This window comes from Myotis nattereri (assembly GCF_964212035.1).
Source record: "Myotis nattereri genome assembly, chromosome: X".
In the NCBI taxonomy this organism is placed as follows: domain Eukaryota; kingdom Metazoa; phylum Chordata; class Mammalia; order Chiroptera; family Vespertilionidae; genus Myotis; species Myotis nattereri.
Window position 1 is genome coordinate 93,729,264 of NC_138078.1, and position 22,707 is coordinate 93,751,970.

General features: G+C 43.2%; 1 protein-coding gene across 1 annotated transcript in view; it reads left to right on the forward strand.

Annotated features, from left to right (window-relative positions):
- The first annotated feature begins 227 nt into the window (after positions 1–227).
- FAM199X (family with sequence similarity 199, X-linked) overlaps positions 228–22,707 on the forward strand; it is a 52,530-nt gene continuing 30,050 nt past the window's right edge. Inside the window, exons 1-2 of the mRNA XM_081115341.1 lie at positions 228–699; positions 12,468–12,687. Coding sequence (XP_080971467.1) covers positions 503–699; positions 12,468–12,687 — 417 coding nt within the window. The 5' untranslated portion in view covers positions 228–502. The remainder of the gene's footprint in view (positions 700–12,467; positions 12,688–22,707) is intronic.

Consider the following 22,707-nt stretch of genomic DNA (forward strand, 5'->3'; position numbering starts at 1 on the left):
GCCTGGAATCCCTGATTGGCCACAGGGAGGGCAGGGTGGGCAGTGCGGCTGCGGCTGTGACTGCGGCTGCGGTGCGGCTTGCGGAGGTTCAGTTCCTCCTCCGCTCCAGCAGGGGGCGCGGGGAGCGGCTTCCGGCTGCCCTTCTAGTCCCGGCCGGCGCTGGGCGGACTGCAGCAGTTAGGGGCGGCAAGCGCAGTGGGCGGGCCTGGCGGCGGCGGTGCTGCGCTGACGAGGCCGGGCTGAATAGCAGCGGCACCGGCGACTGAGGCGGCTGCGGAAGCCACAGGGGAACCGACTCGGGGGCCAGAGGGTTGTGGCCGGGAGCAGCCTCCTCGTGCGGCGCCGCACTCCCGGGGCAGCGGCGGGCGTTTAGCCCTCAGGTGAACTGCGGCGGGCACACCCAGGCGCGGCGGCGACGGCGGACAGTTTAGAGTGGGGGCAGGGGCGGACGTGGGAGCAGACCGGGACCAGAGAGGTAGCCCGCGCTCGGCCATCTCCAGCCATGTCTGACGAGGCGTCGGCCACCACTTCGTACGAGAAGTTTCTGACCCCTGAGGAACCCTTCCCGCTTCTGGGACCCCCTCGCGGGGTGGGCACCTGCCCGAGCGAGGAGCCGGGCTGCCTGGACATCAGTGACTTCGGCTGCCAGCTGTCCTCTTGCCATCGTACCGACCCGCTCCTCCGCTTCCACACTAACAGGTATGAACCACGGCCGGGGACAGGGTTGACTGCCCACATCCCTGCCTCAAGTCTGGGACCTCTGGTTCGCCCCCGAGCTTCGCGCTCCGCCCAGGGTCTGCACTTCCATTCGCCCCTCCCCCATCTTTCTCTGCGATTAGTGTGCTTGCCCGGGCCCCTTCCCGCTTCCCCTCCCGCTTTTCACCCCTGCCCTTCCGATTTTCCTTGGCCGGCATTTTACTCTCCCCATTCATCTTCTGATTGTAGCTGCTCCTCCTTCTCTCTCCCTCCCCCCCATCTGTCCCTTGAGAATCCCAGACCCCCACCTTTGATTTTTAGCTGCTCCCCTGTTTCCTTTCACCCGCAAACGTTTAACCCCTTCCATTTCTGACAAGTGGGTTTCAGGTTTCAGATGGCGCAAAATTAATCCCCGGATCTTTTGAAAGGTGGCACTTTTAAAGCTATCTTATTTTTCCCAATTTTCAACCTGTCTCACAACTATATTTCCCCCCACCCCCCATTTTGTAGTGAAGCTCTAGGAAACCAGACAGTTTTTTTCTCTCTCCTTTATGAACTCTTTGCCTTCGCGCTTTAGGCCCTTCCAAAATGTATAAGCTTAAATCTGGAAGATTCCTTCATGCAGCACACGCCTTGATTTGCTCCCCGGTGGAAGGATGGAACGAGGCTTTGGAAAGGCTTGCTTAATACAAATTTATTCAGGGGGTGCGTCCTTTAACTAGTTTTATTAGAAAAGAGTACTTTGGAGAATTCTCTAAAGCAAGCATTTAAGTATTATACGGAATGTGGGGGATTTGAAGATGTTTTACACGTGGCCCCGACCTTTGATATAGGTGGATGTTTGAGATACATACACAAAGGCCTGGGAGGGTGTGTGGAGAAAAAGGAGAGGAGTTCAGCTATAGAAAATACTGGAGTTGAATTAAGGAGTCTAGTTTTGATTTCTGATGCAGTTTATAATATGAGCATGAAAAATCCTTTCACATTTTAATGTCTTTTGTATGTTCCTGGCCATCTCTTAAAACAGTCTACAGATTTACTGAGCTTCTACCAGATACAAGGAATGTATTGGTATAAAACATGATTCTTACCTAAAAGAAAGTTATCTGGAAGCAGGGTACTATAGTTAAGCAATCATCCAGAACATCAGTACAACGTAATTGAAAAGGAAATGCTGGTAAACTGAGGCCCAGAGGGAAAAGACTGAGTTCAAGGTCATAAAACTGAGTTAGGCAAAACTAGGGTCACTCTTTTGGAGCCAGTGCTAAAACTTGGAACAGAGTTATTGGCTCCAGTGTAATAAATGGTTGTTAGAGTTTCTTAGACTAACTCACAGAAGCCTATTTAACCCATGCAGTAACTTTAACATTAATATCACATATGCATGAAATCTAGTGTGCTTAGAATTTTGGGCATTCTAAAATAGTGTGAAATAATACTTTTGGACATATTTGCATTTTGCAACATTGGATCAAGTTAAATACACGGAAAAGTGAAATGATTTCAGAATTATCTTGCTCTGATAATGAGGGCAAGGGAATGTAGGGACAGAGGCTGAGGGCAAGCACTGCCAAAATGGACTGGGGTGATGGGGGAGTGAAGCAAGGAGAACAGTACATTCCCTACAGCTTTCTCCTCCCCATTTTTTCCTTGTGTTTTTCTATCCCTTTTCTTAGAGACCATGGTAAAAGCAAGGTTGTTTTGCAGAATGGGGCAGTGAAGATGGAGGGGGAAGTTCCTGTTCAGCCCTACTTTTTCCAAATCAAGCATTTTTTTCCCTAGTTACTGCCTGCTTTTTAAAAACCTCCCTCTCATCCCCTGCTTTTTGCAAGGCTTGGAATGGCAGTAGGAGATCTAATATATCTTTCTCCGTATTCTTTTCAGCAGAGATTAGGGAAAGCAGAATTAGCAATACTTACAGCAGATGATGTTTCTGCCTTGGGCTACCTTACTTTTTAAATCTTTTCTCCTTCTTGAATGTTCTGCCTTCTTACCCCTCCCAATGATGGTGTTTGAGAGGACCATATGCTTCCAGTCATTTCTTTTCAGGGAGAAGCAAACAGCTAAATCATATAGATTGGTAAAGTTTAGGAAGTTCTTTTATTTTGGAGTTTTATGTGTCACTTTTTTTATTCTCATCACATCATTCACCAATTTGAGCAACAATCCAAAAAACATATCTGTATAGTTGAGTACAGATATTCTGCTTTGGGTTTAGTCATTATAAAAAAAATTTTATTGAAAGTAGAAAGCATGTCAGTGGGTAGACACTTGATTTACCTTTATTTTGCTTCTTTCTTGTCGCCTGATAAAAAAAACTGGAGAGTGTTTAAATAATGTTGTTGATAAGGGCCTTAGGATGATGACATTTCTACGCCTGTTCATTTATTGGATTCTGGGCACCATTACTTATGATCCCTAAGGTTGAATGTTTGTAGTGTTCATGTTAGAGTCACCTGTTATTTAGGTTCTTGTGTCACTGGTCTAAGTTTAGTGGAAAGTAACACATAAACACAGCCAGTTTCCTAAGAATTTATACTTTTCTAGTAGTATGTTAGGATTTTATGGCTAAGTGGGGTTTGTCTGGAATTTTGGGAGAATAAAATAAATTTCAAAAAACAAATATTTTTAAATCAAATGTCATGGAATACACACACACACACACACACACGTGTGTGTGTGTGTGTGTGTGTGTATATATATATATATATATATATATAGTGTTAAAGACATGTTTTTGGTTTTGGGGACAGCATTTTTCTGATGTAGTTGTGGGTTTTGTCTTAGCAGTTGTCCACCACAACCTCTACTATCAAAAAGGATGTCATTTAGCAAAGTACATTAGTACTTTGACATTGAGAATTTGTGAAAGGCCTGTGGGAGGACAGTGCCTCACATGCTATTGGCAGGATAGGAAATGAACTGTTGTATAAAGCAGTTATCAGTTATGTGAACTTAGAGCCTTGTTTTTAGTCACAGTAACCAGAAAAACCCCAAGACTACTGTGCACTTTTTGTATCACCCGTAGTTTTCCTATCTCAATATAGAAATAGAGGTGCAGAAGAGCTGTGAGTTGCAGGTGGGAGAACCATGTTCCATGAACAGAGAGAGGCAAGAGGAATTTGGTTTGGGGACTTGAGACAAGTTAAAAATGGGGCTAAGGCTTTAGAGAACTATCCAGGCCAGAAATGTAGATTTGGGAGCAATCAGAATAGAAATTCCAGTAGCGTGACACGAGTGGAACTGTGGGTTACAAAGGTTGAGACAGAAGATGAAACTTTTCAATAAATTTAGGGAAAGGAAGGAGAGGAGATTTGGTAATATTTGAAAGACTAAAGCGAAGATTTTTTTGGCTTTGTTTAGTTTTTCTTTTCCAGGAATAGAGATTTTAGCTCCTTAGGAGCAGCTCACAGGAAAGAGAAATTGAAAAGAAAAATGAGTATGGTAGGAGACGGATGAGATGAACTCAGAAGCCAAAGTGGAAGAAATAGCCCTAAAAATGACCTGGAATTTTTTTTATTTTCAAGACTGTAGAGGGGGTAGGAGGGATGTGTAATGATCCCAAGGCAATTGAGGTCACTTAGAGGAGAGTTAGGGGGGGTTGTACCATCTTCTCTAACTTGTGACTTGGGCTCCAGAGGAGTAGCCCAGGTCAGGGTTGCTCTATGGGGGATTCTGGCATGGAGTTAGTGATGAATACTCATTATATTAGGGGATTGTACCCTGGGAATGAATGGCATAGATTTGGAATGACTTTCATTAGCCTCACAGTAGGACTTACTCCACAGTGCTCATTGACTGGATTTTCATCCTGAGAGGTAATGATTAGGTCTACCTCTAAAATGTGTATATGGTTCACCTGCTTTTCTGAATTTTACCAAAATGCCATTGAAAGTCCTTTGTGTATTCTTAGTGAAAAAGTCTTGCAGATAAATTTTCTTGGCTTTATTGTTTTTTAAATTAAAAGTTGGGCAGCAAACCTAGTTGTTGAGTTAAATCCCATTTTATTGAGATTCTTTTCCACGTCTTTCTTTTACGGTGTGGAGAAAGTCTCCTTTGTGAATAATTTTATGGTTATAGGTAGGCTATCAGTTTTAGGTAGCTTTCTCTTGGAATAATGTAAAGGCTTTATAAACTTGAATGGTTCACTGCTGAGTGCATGCATACAGTGATCATTTGTTACACATTTAAAACTGACAGAACAGTCTTAAAGAATCACACAAATGTTTATTATGAAAGCTCATGATAGAAGATTGTGGGCATATACAAAACTGTATATAATACCTTTTGTAATACTTTAAGCAATAAAACAATTAAAAAAATAAATTAAATTAAAAAAAAAACCTATAGACCAGTGGCCGGCAAATTGTGGCTCGCGAGCCACATGAGGCTCTTTGGCCCCTTGAGTGTGGCTCTTCCACAAAATACCACGTGCGGGCACACATGTACAGTGCGATTGAAACTTCGTGGCCCATGCGCAGAAGTCGGTATTTTGTGGAAGAGCCACACTCAAGGGGCCAAAGCCGCATGTGGCTCGCGAGCCGCAGTTTGCAGACCACTGGTATAGACCATTTGTGATACTTTTCACTAAAGATAACTTAACATTTTGATGTGACTTTTAATGTTCTTTTTATGTACAAATATAATTTTTTATTTTTATTTTTTCTTTATTGATTAAGGTATTACATATGTGTCCTTATCCCCCCATTGCCCCCCCCCCCAAACCTGTTCATGCCCTCACCCCCCTGGTGTCTGTGTCCATTGGTTAGGCTTATATGCATGCATACAAGTCCTTTGGTTGATCTCTCCCCCTTACCCCCACCCTCCCCTACCTTTCCTCTGAGGTTTAAGCATCTGATTGATGCTTCTCTGTCTCTGGATCTGTTTTTGTTCATCAGTTTATGTTGTTCATTATAATCCACAAATGAATGAAATCATGTGATATTTATCTTTCTCTGACTTAGGATGAGGCCAAATATATCATTTGTGACCAGGTTATTTGCACTTATATTAATATATATATTTTTATTGATTTTTTACAGAGAGGAAGGGAGAGAGAGATAGTCAGAAACATCGATGAGAGAGAAACATCGATCAGCCGCCTCCTGCACACCCCCCACTGGGGATGTGCCCACAACCAACCTACATGTCCTTGACTGGAATCGAACCTGGGACCCTTCAGTCCGCAGGCCGACGCTCTATCCACAGAGCCAAACCGGTTACGGCTATTTGCAGTTATATTGTGAATGTTTTCCTTTTCAGTAAATAGTCGGAAAATAAGATTTTTTAATGGTTATAAAAACACCTATTTAATTGTTCACCATGCTTGGAGTAATTTATTTTCCCTTTTTTGGCTATTGTAATACTGTTTAGACATGTTTGCACATACATCTTGTTTCAAAATTTCTATTTGGGAAAGGGGATAGATTCCTAGATAACTGAGTCAAAAGGAATGACCATTTTTTCTTTTTTGAAATTAATTTCTTATTGCTTAAAGTACTCCATATGTCTCCTTTTCCCCCTATCATCCCCTCCCTGGCCACTCCCACCCCCCAGGATAAGCCCCCACTGCCCCAGTGTCCATGTCCATTGATTATGCTAATATGCGTGCATACAAGTCCTTTAGTTGATCTCTTACATCCCTCCCACACCCTCCCCTGCCTTCCCTCTGAGGTTGGACAGTACCTTCTGTGCTTCTCTGTCTCTGGATCCATTTTTGTTCATCAGTCTATGTTGTTCATCATATTCCACAAATGAGTGAGAAAATATATATATATATATATATTCTATCTCTGTTTCACTGATACAAAATGCTTTATCTTTAGCTCAGTGGAAAAGATGCCATAGAATTTGCTGGATTGCCTGAATTTTGTAAATTAAGAACTTTGGAATTAAGGTTAGTCATACAAAATAAGAGGGAGGAGTTAAAAAATGAAAAATACAATTCAAGAAAAAACTGGATTTAATGAATGAGAAACAACCTAATCAGAGGTAAATAACAGGCTTTTCTTCAGAAGTCATTATTTTAGTACCTTATTAGTATCTGATATACTAAACCATTATTTTAAGAATTAATTCCCTAGGGTGCTGCCAAAGCAATGAAGATTATCTCGTTACTAGTATACAGCTACTGGAAATTTACAAAACATATTTGTAGATTTCAAGACCCAAAAAGAAAAAAGAAAGAAATTATAACCCTGCAACAAATATTATTACAAAGGAAATGTGAATATCCTTAATGCATAAAGAACTCTTTAAAAAATCAATAAGGAAAACATTAACACAGAGAAAAACGCTGTAGCAAAATAGCTAATAAATATTTTTAATTTTGATCTTTCCAGTAATCAAAGAATTAAAAATTGATGTAAAAATATTTTCTCCCATCAGGTAAAAATTTTAAAAATGGAAATTCCAGTGCTGCTAAAGTTGTGGTAAAATGAACACTTTCATATACTGCTTTGGGGAATGTAAATCAGTGCAGCCTTTCAGAATGGTATTTAACTAAGTATACTATGGTCTTTAAAGTGTTTATATTCTGTGACTCAGTACTTTCCTTCCATGTAATCTATCCTGAGAGATTATATATTTGGTTAAATAATTATAAACAAAATGTTTTATCTCAGTATTATTTGTAATACCAAAAAAATGGAACAGCTTAAGTATATATTACTGAAGGAATAAGATTAAATAAACTATGATACATTTAATCAATGGGATATTGTATAGGCTCTCAAATGTTTTCAAGTAATATACATGGGGATATGTTCACTATATAATGTTAAGTGAAAGAAAGCTGGTTATTAAAATGTATGCAGAATGTTGACTCTGAAAAAAATATATATTCATGCAGAAAAAGTACCAAAATATTATGGACTAGAGCATCGGTGGGGTCCCTCGGCCTGGCCTGTGGGGATCAGGTCGAAACTGGCACTCCAACATCCTCTAAGGGGTCCCAGATTGCGAGAGAGCGGTTCTCAGGTGACATACCCTGGAATCGGGCTCCCTCCTCTCTGGTTCCAGGTCCATCACCCGAGAACCACAGTTGCCAAGTCACCGCAGTTCAGCAGCTCCTGCATTGAGCGTCTGCCCCCTGGTGATTATTGCTTATCATAGCTACGGGTTGGATAGTTGGGTGGTCGCTTAGGCTCTTAGACTAGAGGCCTGGTGCACAAAAATTTGTGCACTCGGGGGTGAGCGGGGGTCTCTCAGCCCGGCCTGTGCCCTCTTGCAGTCTGGGACCCCTCGGGAGATAACGACCTGCTGGCTTAGGCCTGCTCCCGGGTGGCAGAGGGCAGGCCTAATCCCTAGGTGCAGCCCCTGGTCGGGCTCAGAGCAGGGCCGATTGGGGAGTTGGGGCGCCGCCCCCTGTCTTGCACAGAGCAGGGCAGATTGGGAGGTTGCGATGCCACACTCAGTCACGCTCAGGGTAGGGCCAATTGGGGGGTTGGGGCACTGCCCCCTGTCACACTCAAGGCAGGGTGGATGGGGAGGTTGCGGCGCCACCCCCTGTCACGCACAGAGCAGGGCCAATCAGGGGGTTGGTGAGCTCCCCCCTGTCACGCACAGAGCAGGGTCGATCAGGGGGTTGGTGAGCTCCCCCCTGTCACGCACAGAGCAGGGCCCATCAGGGGGTTGAGGAGCTCCCCCCGTCACTCACAGAGTAGGGCCAAAAGGGGAGTTGTTGCACCGCCCCCTGTCACACACAGAGCAGGGCGGATCAGGGGGTTGGGGCGCCGCCCTCTATCACCCACAGAGCAGGGCCGATCAGAGGGTTGGAGCGCCGCCACTGCCACACTCAGGGCTGGGCCGATGGGGAGGTTATGGCTCTACCCCGTCACACACAGAGCAGGGCCCGTGGGGTGGGGGGGTTGGGGCGCCACACCCTGTCACACACAGAGCCGCAGGGCAATCAGGGGGTTGGGGAGCTCCCCCCTATCAGGCACAAAGCAGGGCCGATCAGGGGGTTGGGGTGCCTTCCCCTGTCAGGAACAGAGCAGGGCAGATAGGGAGGTTGTGGCCCCGCCCCCTGTCACACACAGTGCCACAGGGCTATCAGGGGGTTTGGGCGCTGCCCCGTCACGCTGATCCCGGTGCCGGGAGGCCTCGCGGCTCCACTGATCCTGGTGCTGGGAGGCATATTACCCTTTTACTATATAGGATAGAGGCCTGGTGCACGTGTGGGGGCCGGCTGGTTTGCCCTGAAGGGTGTCCTGGATCAGGGTGGGGGTCCCCACTGGGGTGCCTGTCCAGCCTGGGTGAGGGGATGATGGCTGTTTGCAGCTGGTCACACACCCTTCAGGGTGGGCGTCCCCACTGGGGTGCCTAGCCAGTCTGGGTGAGGGGCTGAGGGCTGTTTTCAGGCTGGCGGGTGACTGAAGCTCTCAACTGCTCCTTTTTTTCTTTTTTTTTTTTTTTTATTCTGGGCCAGCTTTAGCTCTGAGGTTCCAGCTCTTAGGCCTCTGCTGCTGAAAACAGGTATCTGGTTTGTTTCGGTTCTATACTCGAAACTCTGTATCAATTCCAGCTCTGAGATCCCGGCTCCCTGAAAGCAGGTTTCTGGGGTTTTGTTTAGCTTCTATATTTGTAACATAGTTGCTTAGAGTTGCAGCTCAGAGGCCAGCAAGGCAGGCGGGGAACGTTGGAGTCCTCCGTCACTGAAGCAAGCAAGCCTCATGTTCAGTTTAAGCTGCCTGGCTGCTGGCCGCCATCTTGGCTGGCAGTTAATTTGCATATCGCCCTGATTAGCCAATGGGAAGGGTAGCGGTCGTACGCCAATTACCATGTTTCTCTTTTATTAGATAGGATTAGTTAATGCTGGGTATTATCCTATATAATAAAAGCTTAATATGCTAATTGCTCAGTTGTTAGTTCAGCCAATCAAAGTGTAATATGCTAATAATATATTAAGGCTGCTCAGATGCTCCAACTGGTAGGTTAGCTTGCTGCTGGGGTCCGGCTGATCGGGACTGAGTGAGACAGGTCGGACATGCCCTGGAGCCCTGCCATGGTCCCTCTCCAGCTGGCCAACCTCCCGCATCCCTCCCCGCTCCAGTCGTGCACTAGTGGGATCCCTCGGCCTGGCCTGCACCCTCTCGCAATCTGGGACCCCTCGGGGGATGTTGGAGAGCCGGTTTTGGCCTGCTCCCGCAGGCCAGACTGAGGGACCCCACTGGTGTACGAATTCGTGCACCGGATCCCTAGCTGGTTATAAGCAACACTTTTTTAAAAAGACTTTTATAGATTTTAGAGAGGAAGGGAGAGGGAGAGAGATAGAAACATCAATGATGAGGGAGAATCATGGATTGGCTGCCTCCTGCATGCCCCCCACTGGGGATCAAACCCGAAACCTGGGCATGTGCCCTGACTGGGAATTGAACTGTGACCTCCTGGTTCATGGGTTGACTCTAAACCACTGAGCCACTCCGGCTAGGCATATAAGAAACACTTTTGAGCTTCTACCTGTGTACTTTGTTGGTGCTTTTCTCTGCCCTGCATTGGCTACCGTCTTCCTTTAATGATAATAATAGCTGCCATGTATTGAGCACTTTTTATGTCTGCTAAGCGTTTTGTATGCATTTTTCACCATAGCTGCATTTAAAAAATAAGGACACAGGCTTGGAGAGGGTGTGTTTTGCTTAAAATCAAACAGCAGGCAAGTGACAGAGCAAGAATTTAAACTCAGTTTGACTCCAGAGCTTACTCATAACCAGTATGCAATATGTTTTGCTTATGGATGAAGGTTTTACTTTATCCCTAACTTAAATGCATTTTTTCTTTTAAAATACTGTATTATAAAAATTTTCAGACAGATACATAGTTAGAGACTAATGTAATGTACCCAATATATCCATCACCCAGTGTAATAGTTATTCACATATGGCAGTGTGCTTTATCAATACACCTACTCATTTATCAATCCCTTCCTTATGTTGAGACAAATTCCTGACATATTTCATTCATAAATATTTTAATACTAGAGGCCCAGTGCACGAAATTAGTGCACTTGGGGGAGGGGCGTGTCCCTCAGCCCGGCCTGTGCCCTCTCACAGTCTGGGAGCCCCATGATTGATTGCCCCAAAGAGGTAGGCCTTGCCTACCTGGCCAGGGCTCCTTGATGGATTGCCCCAAAGAGGGAGGCCCTGCCCACCCGGACGGGACTCCGCAATGGATCACCCCCATAGAGGGCGGCCCTGGCCACCCATCACAGCGCCACCGTGGGGTAGCCTGGGCCTCCCTTTTTGGGGCGATTGATCGCGCCCCACAGAGGGAGGCCCCACCCACTTGCTGCAGCCCTCTGGTCAGTGGCCTGGGCCTCCCTCTTTGGGGCAATCGTGGAGCCCCCCGATTGATTGATCGCCCCACCCACCGGTGGCCTGGGCTTCCCTCTGCAGGGCGATCATGCGATCAATTGTGCCCCGCAGAGGGAAGCCCTGTTCACCTGCTGCAGCCAACCAGTCAGTGGCCTGGTCCCCCTCTTTGGGCGATCATGGAGCAATGGCCGGGCTCCTGACCAGTTGCATCACACCCACCTTGGCTGGCCTGTTTCCAGTGGGTGTCATAGCATGGTCATCTGGAAGGTTGTCCAGAGGGTTGTTCTGCTGTTCGGTTGTTTGGTCGATTTGCATATTATGCTTTTATTATAGACTAGAGGCCTGGTGCACGGAATTTGTGCACGGGAGGGGGGGGCGCGGGGAGGCGTCACTCAGCCCATCCTGCCCCTTCTCACAGTCTGGGAGCCCTCAGAGGATGTCCTACTGATGGCTTAAGCCCGTTCCCCACAGGGAGTGGGCCTAAGCCGCAGTCTGGCCTCCCTCTGCGGGAGGTGACCGGCCGATGAGAGGAAGGCACCGCCCCCATCATGCCTCTGCTGCTGCCACTGCCGGCCATGAGGCTGCCTGAGCTTTGGCCATCGCAGCCACTGCGGCTTGCCTGAGCCTCACCTGGCCCTCATTACCTGAGCCTCGGGCCCTCAAAATGGCAGTGGCCATCAGCGGCTTGCCTGAGCTCTGTGCCGGCCCTGGGCAAGCGGCAGTGGCCATTGGCAGCTTGCCTGAGCCACGGACTGGCCCTGGGCATGCGGCAGCAGCCATTGGGAGTGCTCATAGCCACTGCCGCCATGTGGGGAGTACAGGCAGCCCTCTGCCAGGCCCTGCCTTCCCCGCCCCCATCTCCACTGCTGCTTGCCTGAGCCCTGGGCCAGCCCTGGGCAAGCGGCAGTGGCCATCAGTGGCTTGCTGGAGCCCCAGGCTGGCCCTGGGCAAGCGGCAGCAGCCATCGGGAGTGCTTACAGCCGCTGCTGCCATGTGGGAAGTACAGGCCGCCCTCTGCCGGGTCCCACCTCCCCTGCTGCTGTCCCCACTGCCACTTGCCCAGGGCTGGCCCCGGGCAAATGGCAGCGGCTATTGGTGGCTTGCCAGAGCCCTGGGTCGGCCCTGGCAAGCGGCAGCAGCCATCGGCGGCTTGCCGGAGCCCCGGATCGGCCCTGGGCAAGTGGCAGCCACCATCGCATCCCCAATGCTGCAATCCCTGCCCACCCGCTGTGCACGCAGCCTGTTGATCGGTCGTTACTGTGATGACATCCCAACCAATTTGAATATTACCCTATTATTAAATAGATGCAGCCTTAAAAGATAAGGGCTCTTTTGAAAATAACCACAATGTCATTATCATACCTAAAATATACCCCCATTCCTCATAAATCTATTATTAATATCTTTAAATTGGGTAGATTCTGTAATTCCTGTTGTGATTTCTTTTGTTCCTTTTTTTAGGTGGAACTTAACTTCTTGTGGAACAAGTGTTGCCAGCTCAGAATGCAGTGAGGAGCTGTTTTCATCAGTTTCTGTTGGAGATCAAGATGATTGCTATTCCCTGTTAGATGATCAAGACTTCACTTCTTTTGATTTATTTCCTGAGGGGAGTGTCTGCAGTGATGTCTCTTCTTCTATTAGCACATACTGGGATTGGTCAGACAGTGAGTTTGAATGGCAGGTAGGTTTTTTTCCCCTTAAATTGCCATCATTACTTCCTAAGTAGAAGTATGAATTTCTGTTGTGATATTTTCATCTCTACCTCAAAACAAATTTCTCCAGTGTTTATCCAATCATACAGATTCTCTGACAACATTAAGAATTAGATAAAATATGTATCCTATATTTTTGCTGATGTACCTTTTAGGCTTCTGATGCTGCTAATATCCTTTTGTAGATTTTCAAGTAATTTAATACTTGTAAGATGTTCCCATTATTATGTATCTTCAGTACCTTTCTATGCATGAATCTAGCCAATTTACTCTTCCTACATTATAATAGCTTTCATGTCCTTATAGGCATAGTATCCTTATATCAGGGTCATGTTATATATCTAAGGTCACAAATCACTATTATCATAATACATAATTTTGAATCATGTTATCAGAAATATAATTTCTCATTTTGCATTCTCTTTGTAGAGTTGCTTTTTTCCTGGTAGTGTTTTTTTTTTTTTCTCCTTGTAAAATGGCTTTGTGGCAAATTGTTTGGAAATGATGCCTGTGATAATGAGTACAATCTATCAGAAAATGTAGGTTGTGCTATCGCAGCATCCATTTTCTGATTGTAAAAGACAATAATGTTTAAAGAAGCTTTCCTTACATACTGCACATGTTATATTCAACAGATAACTTGAATGCTTAATGTGTTTGAAAGCCATCTAAATACTTGAAGTTATTCCAAAGAGGAATGAAATATTACTTTTTTTCAAACAAATTTTTATTAAAATAATATAGGATGACATAAAATTAAAACTTAAGAGTTTCCAATTTCAATTCTGCTGTGGTTAGCACTTTTAAGAGCTTGTGCAGATACAAGTACGTTTGCATAGCATTAAATCATACTTCAGCCACTGTTTGAACCTGTGCTTTTTTCAACTAACATATATCAATCTTTCTGATAGCTGCATCATAATTTAATAAATTTCCTAATAATGGATATTTAGATTGGTTTCAGTTTTTTTGTTATAAAAAATGCTACATTGAAATTTAAGAATTTTTGAAGAGGACAGAAAAAATCCACAACTGTGTTTTTATGTTTTATACTAGAGGTCCAGTGCATGAAAATTCATGCACTGGAGTGGGGGTTCCTTCAGCCCGGCCTGCTCTCTCACAGCCCGGGAGCCCTCAGGGGCAGGAGGCAACCCGGCGATCAGGGGAAGGCAACGCCCCCATCACACCTCTGCTGCTACCACTGCCGGCAGTGCAAGCCTTAGCCAGCCCTGGTTACCTGAGCCTCGGGCGGCCGGGCAGCCGACATCTGAGGCTTATGTGCGCCTCGGCCGTTGGCTGGGAAGCCAACATCTGAGGTTTGTCTGCACTTCGGGCCGGTCTTGGGCAGCTGGGGGGCTGAGGGAACTGTAGGCCTCCGGAGGCATGCATGCGGCAAGGTCCTAGGGGGGCTGAGGGGACTGGGCGCTGCCATCTTTGAGGGCGTGACAGTCAATTAGCATTCCCTCCTTATTGGCTGTGGGTGCCACCATCTTTGAGGGTGGGGGAGTCAATTAACATATTCCCTCATTGGCTGTGGGTGTCACCATCTTTGCGACGGCATGAGGGTCAATTAGCATATTCCCTCTTTATTAGATAGGATAATTTCAAAGGCTTCTATTTTATATATATTTATAAGTGTGATTTGGATGAAAATTATAATTTTTTAAACTTAAAAATTGAGACAAAACTCACCATTTAAATAATTTACAGTGTGTATTTCAGCAATTTTTAATATATTCCCAATGTTTTGCAGTCATCACCACCAATTCTAGAACATTTCCATCACCCCAAAAAGAAATCCATACCTCTTAAGAGATTGTCCAATTCCCCCAGGCCTCATCACCTAGCATTCACTAATCTTTCTCTATGGACTTGCCTTTCTGAATATTTCATATAAATGGACTCAGATATGTAGCCTTTTGTTTCTGAATTCTTTTACTTACGTGTTTTCATGGTTCGTCCGTATTGTAGCATGTAACTACTTCATTTCTATCTTAGTCAGCTCAAGTTGCTATAACAAATACCATAGCCTGGGTGGCTTAAACAACAAACATTTATTTCTGCAGTTCTGGAGGCTAGAAGACTGAGATCAGAATGCCAACATAGTTAGGTTCTGGTGAGAGCCCTCTTTCTGGTTTGCAGATGGCTTCCTTTTTCTGTCTTCATGTGGTAGGGGGAGAGAGAAAAGCGTGTCAGAGCACAAGTAAGCTGTGATCTCTTTATCCCTTTATAAAGTCACCATTCCCATCATGGGCACTCCACCCTCGTGAATTATATAAACCTAGTTACTTCCCAAAACCCCACCTTCAAATAGTATCACATTTGTGATTAGGGCTTCAAGATACAGAGTTTGAGGGGAGGCACACAAACATTTAGTCCATAGCAATTTCTTTCTATGGTTGAATTTCTTTCTGTGGCTGATTGTATGGATATACCACATTTTGTTTATCCATTCATCAGCTGATGGACATTTGAGTTGTTTCTACATTTGGGCTGCTATGAACATTCAGATACAAGTTTTTATATTGATGTATATTTTTAATTCTCTTAGATATACACTTAGGAGTGCAGTTGCTGAGTCATGTGATGACTATGTTTAACTTTTTGAGGAACTGCCAAAATGTTTTCCAAAGTGGCTGTACTATTTTACATTTTTGCCAGTAATACATTCATGTCCCACTTGACAAGGATATGTTTTGAGAAATGCATTGTAAGGTGATTTTGTTGTGTGGACATCATAGAGTGCACTTACACAAACCTAGATGGACCTGGTATAACCTACTACACACCTAGGCCAATGGCTGGCAAACTGGGGCTCGCGAGCCACATGCGGCTCTTTGGCCCCTTGAGTGTGGCTCTTCCACAAAATACCACATGCAGACACGCACGTAGTGTGATTGAAACTTAGTGGCCCATGCACAGAAGTCAGTTTTCGGCCCGGGCGAGTTTATTTTGAAGAAGTGGGGGGTGTCAGTCCTTCGGGCGACGGGAGATGCCGCCGGCGCAGGCGAGCCTCGGGATATGCAGTGCAGGAGAGGCTTGTGCGATTCATGCATGAGTTGAATGAGCCAGTCAGTCATCAGTCTCATTGTGCAGTGGTTAGTGTTAGTTGTGTCCGCAAATTGTGCGCGGGTGACAAAAGTACCTACTCGAAGCATAAAGTCACCTGTATTTTTTCAACCAGCTGCAAATCCTACAGGTATTTTTGTCATCAATTTAAGAATAGACGAAACAAGTATACAAGACGAGTGTGGATGGGAGAGTTGGAAGGGGTCGACCTCAACGAACGTGCCTCAATCAGATTGAGGACGTTTTTAGCAAAGGCCAGCTTAGGAGTACCCTAATTAAGTTAATAACAATGTACCTACCTATATAGTTTAAGTTTAAAAAATTTGGCTCTCAAAAGAAATTTCAATCGTTGTACTGTTGATATTTGGCTCTGTTGACTAATGAGTTTGCTGACCACTGACCTAGGCTATGTGGGACAGCCTATTCCTCCTAGGCTACAAGCCTATAAAACATTTTACTTTATAAAACAACACAAGATTAAATCCACCAAAGACAAAATAATGCAATCAAGACGCATGATAGACACAAGATGATAGACACATATTACTGCTGCTGGAGTAATATGACACACTGTTTGACAGCACCCTTTTTTAAAAACTGTATAGTTTTTATTTATTTCAGAGAGGAAGGGACAAGGAGAGAGATAGAAATATCAATGATGAAAAAGAATCATCAAATGGCTGCCTCCTGCATGCCCCCCACTGGGGATCAAGCCCGCAGCCCTGGCATGTGCCCTGACTGGGAATCGAACCGGACTTCCTGGTTCATAGATTGACACTCAACCACTGAGCCCCGTGGGCTGGGCGACAACAAATTTTTTTTAACAAACTTTTTTTAATAAGTAGCAAGTACTCTAAAATTCTATATAATAAACGGCTAATATCCAAATCAACCAAACAGCGGGACAACTGGTTGCTATGATGCGCACTGACCATCAGGGGGAAGATGCTCAATGCAGGAGCTGTCCACTGGTGGTGAGTGCACTCCCACAGGGTGAACTTCACTCAGCCAGAAGCTGGGCTCACAGCTGGGAAGCTCAGCGGTGATGGCAGGAGCCTCTCCTGCCTCCATGGCAGTGCTAAGGATGGTCAGTGCGTGTCATAGCGACCAGTTGTTCTGCTGTTTGGTCGATTTGCATATTACCCTTTTATTATACAGGATGGGACTACCCTCACTGAAACATAATGTGGCACATGACTATATGAAAATTCCAATTTCTCTACATCCTTGGAGAAAACACTTGGTATTGTTTGTCTTTGGGTATAGCCATCCTATTGTAAAGTGGTATCTCATTGTGTTTTTTTTTAATATATTTTATTGTTTTTTTACAGAGAGGAAGGGAGAGAGATAGAGAGTTAGAAACATCGATCAGCTGCCTCCTGCACATCTCCTACTGCAGATGTGCCCGCAACCCAGGTACATGCCCTTCACCGGAATCGAACCTGAGACCTTTCAGTCCGTAGGCCGATGGTCTATCCACTGAGCCAAACCGGTTTCGGCTCTCATTGTGGTTTTAATTTGTATTTCCTTAATGACTAATGATGTTGAGCATCCTTTCATATGCTTATTGGCCATTTGTATATCTTTTTGGAAAAATGTATATGCAAACCTGTTGTCCTTTTTTAAATTTTTATTTTTTATTGTTTTATATAAAGTTTTACATATGTCTCCTTCCCCCCCCCCCCCCCCCCATTGACCCCTACTCAGCCATTCCCATCCCAAGCAAGCCCCCAGGGCCACAGTGTCTGTGTCCATTGGTTATGCTAATATGCATGCATACAATTCTTTTGGTTGCTCTCTAACTCCACCCACCTCCCCTGCCGTTTGTCTCTGGATCTATTTTTGTTCATCAAATTATGTTATCATTATATGCCACATATATGTCAGATCATGTATATTTATCTTTCTCCAACTGGTTTATTTTGCTTAGCATAATGCTTTCCAGTTCCATCCATGCTGTTGCAAATGGTAAAAGTTCCTTCTTTTTTATAGTGGGATAATATTCCATTGTGTACATGACCACAATTTTTTAATCCATTCATCTGCTGACGGGCACTTAGGTTGTTTCCAAATCTTAGCTATTGTAAATTGTGCTGCTATGAACATAGGGGTACATATATCCTTTATGATTGGTGTTTCTGGTTTCTTGGGATATATTCCTAGAAGTGGGATCACTGAGTTAAATGGGAGTTCCATTTTTAATTTTTGAGGAAACTCCATACTGCCTTCCACAGTGGCTTCCCCAGTCTGCATTCCCACCAGCAGTGCACAAGGATTCCTTTTTCTCCATATCCTGGCCAGCACTTGTTTGTTGATTTGTTGATGATAGCCATTCTGACAGGTGTGAGATGGTATCTCATTGTTGTTTTGATTTGCATCTCTCAGATGATTAGTGACTTTGAGCATGTTTTCCTATGTCTCTCTGCCTTCTGTATGTCCTCTTTTGAAAAATGTCTGTATAGATCAGCCGTGGGCAAACTATGGCCCGCAGGCTGGATCCGGCCCGTTTGAAATGAATAAAACTAAAAAAAAAAGACCTTACCCTTTTATGTAATGATGTTTACTTTGAATTTATATTAGTTCACACAAACACTCCATCCATACTTTTGTTCCGGCCCTCCGGTCCAGTTTAAGAACCCATTGTGGCCCTCGAGTCAAAAAGTTTGCCCACCCCTGGTATAGATCCTTTGCCCATTTTTTGATTGGATTGTTTACTTTCCTTTTGTTAAGTTGTATGAGTTCTCTGTAAATTTTGGAGATTAAACCATTATGTGAAATAGCATTAACAAATATGTTCTCCCATGCAGTGGGATTTCTTGTTGTTTTGTTGATCATTTCTTTCGCTGTGCAGAAGCTGTTTATTTTGATGTAGTCCAATTTGTTTATTTTCTCCTTAGTCTCTATTGCCCTAGGACAGTGATGGCGAACCTATGACACACGTGTCAGAGGTGACACATGAACTCATTTTTTTGGTTGATTTTTTTTTTTGTTAAATGGCATTTAAATATATAAAATAAATATCAAAATTGTAAATCTTTGTTTTACTATGGTTGCAAATATCAAAAAATTTCTATATGTGACACAGCACCAGAGTTAAGTTAGGGTTTTTCAAAATGCTGACACGCTGAGCTCAAAAGGTCGCCATCACTGCCCTAAGAGCTGTATCGGTAAAGATATTGCTACGACATATGTCTGCTATTTTGCTGCGTATGGAGTTTTGTAGGATTTTTATGGTTTCCTGTCTTACATTTAAGTCCTTTAGCCATTTTGAGTTTGTTTTTGTGTATGGTGTAATTTGGTGATCTAGTTTTATTTTTTTGCATGTATCTGACCAAATTTCCCAGCACCATTTATTGAAGAGACTATCTTTACTCCATTGTATGCTCTTGCTTCCTTTGTCAAATATTAATTGAGCATAATGGCTTGGGTCAATTTCTGGGTTCTCTGTTCTGCTCCATTGGTCTATATGTCTGTTCTTGTGCCAGCACCAGGCAGTTTCGAGAACCGTGATTTGGTAATATAGCTTGATATCTGGTAATGTGATCCCTCCAACTTTTTTCTTCTTAGGATTGCTGTGGCTATTCAGGGTCTTTTTTTTTTTATTCCCGATGAATTTTTGGATAGTTTATTCTAAATTTTTGAAATATGCAATTGGTATTTTAATAGGGATTGCATTGAATCTGTAGATTGCTTTGGGTAGTATGGACATTTTAATGATGTTGAGTCTACCAATCCCTGAACATAGTATGTTCTTCCATTTGTTTATGTCTTCCTCTATCTCTTTTTTCAATGTCCTGTAGTTTTCCGGGTACAGGTCTTTTACCTCCTTAGTTAAATTTATTCCGAGGTATCTTAATTTTTTTGGTGCTATGGTAAATAGGATTGTTTTTTAATTTTTCTTTCAGTAAGTTCATTATTGGTGTATAAAAAAGCTATAGGTTTCTCGGTGTGAATTTTGTATCCTGCTACATTGCCAAATTCATTTATTAGGTCTAGTAGTTTTTTGATGGAGTCTTTGGGTTTTTCTATGTATAGTATCATGTCATTTGCGAATAAGGACAATTTTACTTCTTTTCCAATTTGGATGCCTTTTGTGTCTTCTTGTTTGATCGCTCTGGCTACCACATCCAGTACTATATTGAATAGGAGTGGTGAGAGTGGGCATCCCTGTCTTGGTCTTAGGGGAAATGAATTTAATTTTTGCCCATTGAGTATGATGTTGGCTGTAGGTTTGTCATATAAGGCTTTTATTATGTTGAGGTATGATCCCTCTTTTCCCACTTTGCTGAGAGTTTTTATGAAGAAAACATGTTGGATTTTGTCATGCTTTTTCTGCATTGATTGATATGATTATGTGATCTTTGTCTCTCAATTTGTTTATGTGATGTATTACATTTATTGATTTGCGGATGTTGTACCATCCTTGCATCCCTGGGATAAATCCTACTTGGTCATGGTGTATGATCTTTCTAATGTAATCCTGAATTCGTTTTGCTAGAATTTTGTTGAGGATTTTAGCATCTATGTTCATCAAGGATATTGGCCTGTACTTCTCTTTTTTTGTGGTGTCTTTATCTGGTTTTAGGATTAGGGTACTGCTGGCTTCATAGAAAGAGCTTGGAAGTGTTCCTTCCTCTTGAATTTTTTGGAATAGTCTAAGGAGGATAGGTTTCAGTTCTTCTTGGAATGCATGGTAGAACTACCATGTAAAGCCGTCTGGACTAGGGCTTTTGCTTGCTGGAAGATTTTTGGTCACTGATTCAGTTTCTTTGGTAGTTATCAGCCTATTCAGGTTTTTTTTTAATTATTCTTGATTGAGTTTTGGGAGTTTGTATTTTTCTAAGAATATGTCCATTTCATCTATGTTGTCCATTTTGTTGGAATAGAGTTGTTGATAGTATTTTTTCATAATCGTTTGTATTTCTATGGGATCAGTTGTTAGTTCACCTCTTTCATTTCTGATTTTGTTTATTTGGGTCCTTTCTCTTTGCTTCTTGGTGAGCCTGGCTTGAGGTTCATCCATCTTGTTTATCCTTTCAAAGAACCAGCTCTCGGTTTTTGATCTTGTGTATTGTTTTTTTGGTCTCTGTTGTTTATTTCTGCTCTGATATTTATTATTTCCTTCCTTCTGCTTACTCTGGGTTTTTACTCTAGGCTTTTCTTGTTACTCTAACTCTTTGAGTTGTAGGGTTAGATAATTTATTACCATTTTTCCTTGTGTTTTTTGAGGTAGGCCTATAGAGCTATGAAATTCCCTCTCAAGACTGCTTTCACTGTGTCCCATAGATTTTGGATTGTTGTGTTTTCATTTTCATTTGTAGCCATGATGCTTTTTATTTCTTCTTTGATCTCTTTGATAACCCAATCATTGTTTAATAGCATGCTGTTTAGCCTCCTGGTGTTTGGTTTATTTCATAGTTTTTATTGTAGTTTATTTCTAATTTTATGCCATTGTGATCTGAGAAGATGCTTGATATGATTTTTGACTTCTTTAGTTTGAAGAGACTTTGCTTGTGTGCCAATATGCGGTTTATCTTTGAAAATGACCCATGTGGACTTGAGAAGAACGTATATTCTGTGGCTTTGGTGCTATGGTAAGCATCACATTCTGAAGATGTCAGTTATTCCATCTGATCTAGTGAGTCATTTAGGATTGATGTTTCTTTCTTGATTTTTTGTTTAGAGGATTTGTCCAGTGGTGTTAGTGGGCTATTACAGTCCCCTAGTATGACTGTATTACTGTCAATCTCCCCCTTGATATCTTCCAGAAGATTTTTTATGTATTTGTGCTCCTGTATTGCATGCATATATGTTTACCAGAGTTATATCTTCTTGTTGAATTATTTCTTTTAGCATTATGAAGTTTTCTTCCTTATCTCTTGTTATGGCCTTCACTTTGAGGTCTAATTTGTCAGATATAAGTATTGCTCCCCTGCTTTTTTTTTTCATTTCCATTTTCCTGATAAAAACCTTTCTCCATCCCTTCCCCATCTGTCTGTGTGAGTCCTTTGTTCTGAGGTGGGTCTCCTGTAGACGGAGGATATATGGGACAAGTTTTCCTATGCAATCAGCTACCCTATGTCTTTTGATTGGGGCATTTAATCCATTTACATTTAAAGTTATTGATAGGTACTTGTCGCCATTTTTATTCTTTATGCCTGTGTTCCTTTTTCCCTTCCTTTTATTCTTTTTATAACAGATCCTTTAGCATTTCTTGCATTGCTGGCTTGGTGGTAATAAACTCCCTTAGTCCTTTTTTTGTTTGTTTATGAAGCTGTTGATTTCACCCTCAACTTTGATTGATAGCCTTTCTGGGTACAGTGTTCTTTGATTCAGACCCTTCCTTTGCATGACTTTTTATATTTCATTCCATTCCCTTCTAGCCTGATGTGTTTCTGTTGAGAAATCCATCGCTAGTCTGATGGGAGATCCCTTGTAGGTAACTTTCTGTCTCTCTTTGGCAGCCTTTAGGATTCTTACTTTGTTGTTGGTGTTTACCAATGTAATTATGATGTGTCTTGTTGGCTTTTTTGGGTTCATCTTGATTGGGACTCTGGGCTTCTTGGACTTGTGTGAGTTTTTTCTTCCCTATATCAGAGAAGTTTTCAGTCATTATTTCTTCAAATAGGTTTTCTAATCCTTGTTCAGCTTCCTCTCCTTATGCCCCCCCTATTATGCAGATGTTGTTTCCTTTCATGTTGTCCCAAAGTTCTCTTCGGCTCTCCTCCTGTTTTTTAAGCTCAAATTGTTTATTTGAGATTATTCTTATTTCTTGAGGTAGCCTTGTATGCTATAAATTTGCCTCTTAGGACTGCTTTCACTTATCACATACATTTTGGGTTGTGTTTTCATTTTTATTTGTCTCAAGTTATCTTTTCATTTCTGTTTTGATCTCATTATTTACGCATTAATTGTTTATT